We start from the raw sequence: 7,795 nt of genomic DNA, 5'->3' as shown, positions 1-7,795 counted from the left end.
CATCTTTGTGTCGTTTCTATTCATGTGCAAATTCAGAAGATTTCTTGCTACCAATTACCACTGCTGGATTTATGAATTTCTAGACTAGGGTCCCTCTGATGTGAAGCCAAATATATAAAGTCTAATTTATAACGAGACCTGTAAGCAGGTACGCCGGTGTCCAAGACTCTGTTTTTTTATTTGTTGATAAATTGACCAATGCTGTAGTCATATTCATGAGGATTTTTAATGCACAGAGCCATGCAACGTGGCTTTCAGCAAAAGCATAGAGTAAAACATTCAGGAATACAATAAGAACACACTGTCCTATGAATTATCTGCACCACTGACATTGACCGTTGCTTTTATTTCCACCCACAGGGAGATCACTTCATACTAGATAGAAGGTAAGTCGTATTATGCCATTAATAACCACTGACTTTGCCTCACCTCTCATTGGGCAATGGGTTTGTTTCAAGAAGAGCTAACATGGATGATCAATTGTAAGTTAATTGGCCAGAGTAAAAGCCATAGATCCTTTTAAAGTGTAACCAAAGCTCAACTTTAAATGATGTTCTATCACTTTTATAGCGTTCTTGTCGGAGCAGCAATTAGAGTCAGCTCTGTCATGTTGTAAAATGGTGGATATCTCATTTTGTCAGCGCCTGTCCTCTCTTCTCCCTTCAGTGCTCAGGATGAAGGCGCATGCATGAGCACCCAACAGAGGCGGCAAATGTTCAGGTAGGTCCACCCCCGCCACACATCATTCAGCTCTTTTAGAGGCTGAACCGCAGGCAGAGAAAACCCTTTGAATCGCCCGTCTGCCTTAATCGGCTTGCTCAGGAGCAGGAGTGCTGATCTGAGGATATGTTTTTGCTGCTCAGGAAAGCTTCTGTTAAATAGGATTTGCAGCCCATGTGGGACGGCCTGTTTCAACCAAAGCTTGGCAATTACACCATGTTTGTTGGGAGAAGATGCGGTCTTATTATAGCTAAATCTACATTACTGAATATGGTCCAACAGGAAGACCACAGGCCATGTTTCAGATGTCGTTTTTCTTTGAACACTGCAGGTGTCTGGTTTTGTTTTTGTGTTTCCCCCAAACACTTTTTCACGTCTAATTAGGTGGAAAAAGGTTAACTTATTAGTTACTTACACATTAGGATTAGAGCTGAGCAATTAGAAAATATGTAAGCAACTATTTTGATAAATGAGTAATTGTTTAAGTCATATTTAAAAGCAAAATTGTCAAAAGAAGTCTGTGGCTCCAGCGTCCGAAATGCAAATGCTGTTAAATGTTTTATTGTCTAAAGCTAAACGTCTTCGGTCACAAAGCAATTTAAACATGTCAACTTAGTGAATTTATGATGGACATTCTTTTACTATTTTTGACATTTTATAGAGGAAATGATTCATAAGACGTGTGTGTGTGTGCAGCTACTGTGATATGATCAGCTCTCTCTGATTTAGGACAGGTTGTTGCAGAAGTTGGGTCTACACTATTTTGCATTTTTGAGCGTGTTACACTATAGATACAAACAGAATTGTAAAGTAAGATTAAAATTAACAGAACATTTTTTCTAATCAAGTGCTCTGTGTTCCTCCAGGCTACGGGCCGGTCGGTCGGGCGCCAGCCGGCAGAGTAGCTCCGAGACAGAAACGCTGCCGCGGCACGGCGAGCCTCGGCCGTGGAGCAGCACCGACAGCTCGGACAGCTCCAACCGACTCGCCCCGCGCCCCCCCATCACAAAGGCCAGCAGCTTCAGCGGCATTTCCCCCGGCCTGGTCCGGGGGGACAGCACAGCCAGCAGCAAGAGCACGGGGAGGCTCTCCAAAACAGGCAAGAGGGATGGAGGGCCATGGAGTAGAGCTGTACTACAATACAGACTCATTTACCTCATCATGTCCTCACTTTGTTTTAAATGAAATAACCTGGTGAGGCTGCCAGAAATACCAAAAACTGCATCTACTTGCACTTTCAAAGTGTAGCAGTCAATATTCTGCCATATAGTTTTTTATTGAATTTGTTTTTCCGAGGAGAAGCCACCTCCATGTTTTTTTCCCCTTCAGATTCAGCTGTTTTTGTTATTGGTGGCTCTTGTTTTAAAACGAGGCCGATTACGTTGTAGAGATATGTACTGTAGATGAAAGAATTTCTCTCACTTGCATGTAATTCATTCATTCATTCATTCATTCATTCACTCTCTCAGAGAAGGGAGAGGGAACTCTGTGTCCTAATTGGTTAAATGATGAGCAAAAACAGGCGTTTTGCATATTGAGCTTCAAGCAAACTCCCCAGGCATTCAGGGCTTCTGAGTTGTCTTAAGAGCAAATGTTTGTTGTCCTGCTGCCGTCCATAAAGTCTCAGGGCCGCCCTGTAGCCGGACAGCTGTCAAAACTAATGACCATACAGCAACATGGTGATAGAAGAGGCCCTTAAAAAGTGGTGTAGCAGCAAAAGTGTAAAACCGAGTGGTGAGGAGTTATTGCAGAATGTATAAAGTGTCACTGAGATGCAGTTAGGGCTGCAAGTACTTACTCCACAATATGATACATTTGTAACTAGATTGGCTGAGAGGAAATTGTTCTTTACTGTGGATTTGTCTTCTTTATCTCAGTGATTGCAGGGTAGAAGTCCTTGGTTGTCCTCTGCTCTCCATTTTGTTTCCCGCCATCGTTTCTGTCCGCCGTTTTTTCTCTTCTTAACCATTCTCCTGCAAAGATTTCTTTACACAGGAGGTGTAACAGCAACAGCAGGCTTCTTGCCTGAGCAGTTTTTTAAGTTGTTTACGAGGCGGCTGGCTGCCCTCACTTTGTGTTTTGGGGGTATAAGTCGAGGAGACATTTTTCCTGTGCTGCCATGTTCGGCTGCATTTGCCCTTCGCCTAAGCCCTCTCTGCATGCCATCTCTCTCTGAAAAAAAGAGCTTATATATGATGAAAGTAACACTGCTCTCAATCAACTGGAATTAAACATTTTATTGTTTTTGCCATTATGATTTAATTTGGACATAATCCTTCAGGTGTTTGGTAAAAGTCATGACATTTGTCATTATTTACTCAAATACTTAGGTAAAGTTTTAAGGCACTTGATCATTTCCATTTCCTGCAATTGCAAACTTCTAAACGCTTCTAAACAATAGGTTGCGATGCTAATCCCTCTTCCGAAAAACGTCTTTTATACAATCACCATTTTGCACGCCATTCGGTAATTATACAGGGAGAAATCCCAAATAGACGATGCATAGATACCAATTTCTCCATCAACGGTTGCTTGTGCAGCCACCAGACAGGTTGCATTATTAGCAAGACTGCTTCATCATCACCATCAATTCTATTCACTCACTTGAATAACTAGCAAGCTGAAAGCAACGCGTTAATGCTCCTCCTCTCAAATCTGGAAGTTGAAGTCCTTCTGGTAGACGTAGGAAGTATATTATAATCTCACTGTTCTGCCTTTCCTCAGGTTCAGAATCGTGCAGCAGTGTCGGCTCCTCGTCCAGCTCTCTATCCCGTCCCCAGCTGCCTCTACCAGTGTCAGCTCCGTCCTGGTCCAACATCCCCGGAGCGCCCTTAATCCACATAGCCGCTGACACTAGAGGGTCTGGGCACCCTGAGATGATCAAGGGCGTCCCGTCACAGCCACCATCAGCTACAGACGCAACAAACTTTTATGTGTTGCCGCTGGAAGCCTCAGGGATACCGCCCGGCAGCGTTCTGGTCAACCCACACACAGGTGGGTGATGGGATACATCCATGTGAAGACGGAAAATTTATAAGTCCATTTCACTAAATTAAAAATCACACGGCACAGGATTTTGATCTTGAAGGCTGTGACCCGATCTCAGCCGGCTGCATTAAATCAAAGCAAAGAAAATACATTTTCATGTCTCGTAATTTTGGTTTACTAATGAATTATCCATGACTTGGGGACAGAATTACAGGTTGGCATGGGGATGCACTCGGTTTGTCCGTCAAATTAGTAGTCAGACCACAGCAAGCTAATCAAAATACACTGAACAGATGGGAGAAACGTGTAAATATTCATCATCGGCCTGTTGTACAGTTTTGAGCTGCAAACCGAACTTCAACTGCTGCCAAGGTTGTTAATTCCTGTTGCCTCTCCTCTCATGGACCATGTTTGGGTGTGTCCCTCCCTGTCACCAGCCTCATAATTCAAGTGTTTCCTTTTTGTTTGATAATGATGATGAATTATTAGTGTGTCTGTTTGTGTGTGTGTGCAGTTCACATCACTGTGGTTTTTGGTCTCTTATGAATTAAATTTGACAGGCAAGCCTTTCATCCACCCCGATGGCAGCGCCGTCGTTTATAACCCGGCCTCTGTCGCCCCCGCTGCTGGTAGGAACCCACAGCAGGGGAAAACCCCACAGCAGCCAATCCCTGTCCCGACACAGCACCAACAGACCAATCACCTCCACTCTCAGGTCAGTGGGGGCGGGGCTACGTTTTTCAGCAGGACTCATTCAAATCAAATCCTGTAAAGACTCCGGTGTTCTTGTTTTTTCTAACTCTTTCTAACATCACTAACTTATTGTGTTGAAATGGGAGCTGATGGTAGGAGCTTCAATAAGCTATTTAATTAACCCATGGACAACCCGTCAAGCAGCACCAGCCAATGTTTCCTGAGATAGTGTTACATTTGCCAAACCTATCAGTCAGTCCTCATCCTAAAGGCCTTTTTCTCTTGTTAATTTAAAAGTGAAAACAAACAGGCTTTTGTAAAATGGTCAATTGAAGCTCCTACTGTTTTACTAGCATCCTTCCTTCAGTCTCATCTCCTGTCCCTCTGTCCATTTCTTCTTCCCTTACCTCTTCAGCCGATCTGTCCTCCTCTCCAGCTGTCCTCTGAGCCTGTTCACAACCCAACGGTCTCGTATCCTCTTCCTCCTTCTCAGTTCCTGCCCGTCTGTCATAACCAACAGTACACTGTGGTACAGAACTCCTTTTCTTCCATTTTATTATTCCTCCCCTCCCCCTTGCTCTCCTTCTCCTGTCAGACCTGGCTTATTAAGAGTTTATTTCTAGACTTTTCTCTGAGCAGTTAAATTAATATATGAAACTCTGACACAGATGTCCAGGAAGCTCGTGTCAAGCTAAAGAAATACTCTGTGCTCTATTTTGACTCAGCTCTGGATACTGTATCAATTTGCCTTTTTTAATGAGCTTCTTAAATAATTATCTTCTGTGATATATTTAAAATGTAGAAACATTATTGGTCACATATATTCAATACTACCAGAAAAAAAGTTATATTTACTTAGCAAGCAGAGTTTGGTATCCACATTTAGTGTTTTTAACAGATTTGACTCCACATTATTATCAATGGTATCTAAAAGCAAGCGTTATTCACCTTTTCAAACTTCAAAACCCCTAAGTATTCCCCCACTTAACTATTCAGTTTGTTTTATTGGGTGGATAGGTGGATTTAAATCCAGCAGGAGCCAGTACCCACATATATAGATCATGCATTCACTTAACCTCATTTTTGACCTGGTTTTAGTGAAAGACATGCCTCTGTGACTAATTATGCCTGTGGAGAGTTCCATGAATATTTAATTCATCACCAGATGTTAGCGCTGAATAATCCATGACCAAAAACACTACTTTTCCAACATGTCAGAAATGACCTGAACTGGCGTGCGGTGGCGATGCAGATAAATGCTTCACTTTAGACTGCAGACATGGGTCCGATTTGAGACTCTTTGCGTTTCTTTGAACCTTCAAGTAAAAGTCAATTGAGCAAGTGGCTTTGATTCAGCGCTTAGCTTAGGGATCATCTGACTCTCCCTGGCGCTCGAACTGTATTGATCCAAATTCTGAGCAGACTGAATGAGTAAAATGTGTTTTTTTAACACTAAATTATTTCTCCAGCCTGATGCCCTCAACGCCCAGTTCAGTCACATGACTCTGGCGCAGCAGCCGCCCGGCAACAGTGGGGCTTCATCCTCGGACGCCCGCCACTATCCGACTGTATACCACCACCACCCCTCCCAGATGGTACTGCATGGAGCTCCGCAGCAGCAGCAGCAGGTTGCTAGCTACATGGTGGCAGGGCCATCAGGAGGACCCCCAGGGGTGCTGCAGGGTCAGCCTGTCCCAACCCCAGGCCCCAACCACACCTATCCCAGTTCCACCCCGGGCCCTGCTGCTTTTTCTGGATCCACGCTGAACCAGCAGCTGCTCCAGCAACACACCTACATCCATCAGCCCGTCCAGCAGGTAGGGACGTCTAAAATCGTGCCCAGGTGTGGTAATTTGTAGACCGCAGATCCCTCCCGCAGTGGAAACCCTGCTTTACGACTAATCCTTTATTTCTCCTCTTGCTGGGAAGTGGATTCAAACGGGAGTGCCGATTTGTCATACAGTCCTTGAACTCGTGTTGTGTGTCTCTTCCAGATGTCCGCGTGTTACTGCTCTTCAGCCCACCACCCCCACTGCTCCAGCCAGCAGCAGAACTACCGGGCCCCTGTCAACTTGCTGTCCTATAACTGCCCCCAGAGCCAAAACCTGCCCCAGCAACAAGGTATGCACACAGTCATTTTTTCGCCTTTTGATTCATTAAATTGTCATTATAAACTAGGAAAAGTTGTTTTATAACAAACACACCTGGATGCCAAAAAAATAGCAGGTTACCCATTTTTTCTCCAGTTTTCTGTGACAGACCAAAGCTTACTCAACTTCTTCAAACATGGCTTTGAAATAGTTACATGGTGGATCTAAAGGCAAATCAAACGATGTTTTAATGAACGAGGTCTGCAGTCTCTGATGTAAAGCAACAGATTTTTCCTTGATTTTTCAGACTTCATGTTGCCAAGAGCCTTGGTGCTAAATAGATAGTTTGACTTCTCACTTTCAGCTCTTAGATAGTATTTATGTGTTGTTGTTGTTGTATGTTTCTTCACAAGGGAGCTATACCAGCCGCAGTCAGACTGCTCTACCAAAGGACAAGTATTTCTCCCTTCTTTCCTCGTTTTTACGCGTTCAGATGTCTCCCTGGGAGTCATCCACTTGATTATTCTGGGGATTTTTTTTTTTTCTCCCCCTCTTCACCACAGGAGTTGAGATTGTTAGCTCCTGCTTAGTCTTTCTCACACTGTCACACACACACGCTGGTGCACACACACGTGTCTCTGTAAGCGGCTGCGGCACTATTCTGTCATCTGTAGGCTGCAAGCGCGGCTTCCCTGCTGGGGACCCGGGGAACAGACAGCGGACAAATGAAGCTGACCTACAAAAGCAAAGGACAGCAATTATTTCTCAGGGAAACAGAAAAAATGACTTCGGCACTTGTTTCCCTTCTGTTTTTGAATTAATTAAAAACAAAGAGAGAGAGAGAGAGATATAGATATAGATATAGAGATATATATATATATATATATATATATATATATATAGATATATATATATAGATATATATAGATATATATATATATACACACACACACACACACACACACACACACACACACACACACACACACACACACAACCAACTACAAGTAACAAAGATAGTGTAGCAATGGATTCACATGTAATAAACAAGAACTCATTGGGAATTCTCTGTCGCAGCCAGGGTCCACAGAGAGACTTATGTATTGTGTACAGTGTGTACTTGTGTTTACATTCGTTGCTGCGGATACAGTCATGGTCATTCTGAGACGGCAGCTTGTATTATATGTGGAGGGACTGAAGGATTTGTCTTCCTTTCTCTTTATCGTTTGTTGATGCCAGAGTTCATTTGTCACCGCCAGGAAGAAAACCCTACACAAATCCTGTTTTCAATTGACATTACATAA

At 43.5% G+C, this 7,795-nt stretch overlaps 1 protein-coding gene across 14 annotated transcripts in view; it reads left to right on the top strand.

The window, feature by feature from the left end:
• Positions 1-7,795, top strand: part of LOC117939663 (R3H domain-containing protein 1-like) — a 42,816-nt gene that overhangs the window by 24,059 nt on the left and 10,962 nt on the right. For 13 of the 14 annotated variants that reach the window (XR_004655642.1, XR_004655641.1, XM_034865153.1 and 10 more), the window contains 8 exons: positions 361-386; positions 667-720; positions 1,587-1,819; positions 3,445-3,714; positions 4,269-4,423; positions 4,817-4,930; positions 5,871-6,218; positions 6,396-6,522. Coding sequence is in view for 12 of the 14 variants with exons in the window: in XM_034865153.1 (XP_034721044.1) it covers positions 361-386; positions 667-720; positions 1,587-1,819; positions 3,445-3,714; positions 4,269-4,423; positions 4,817-4,930; positions 5,871-6,218; positions 6,396-6,522 (1,327 nt within the window). In the remaining 2 variants the exon portion in view is untranslated. The remainder of the gene's footprint in view (positions 1-360; positions 387-666; positions 721-1,586; positions 1,820-3,444; positions 3,715-4,268; positions 4,424-4,816; positions 4,931-5,870; positions 6,219-6,395; positions 6,523-7,795) is intronic. The other variant, XM_034865154.1, reaches the window with a different exon arrangement.

This window comes from Etheostoma cragini, chromosome 24 (assembly GCF_013103735.1).
Source record: "Etheostoma cragini isolate CJK2018 chromosome 24, CSU_Ecrag_1.0, whole genome shotgun sequence".
Lineage (NCBI taxonomy): Eukaryota > Metazoa > Chordata > Actinopteri > Perciformes > Percidae > Etheostoma > Etheostoma cragini.
This window is presented reverse-complemented; position numbering and strand designations above follow the sequence as displayed.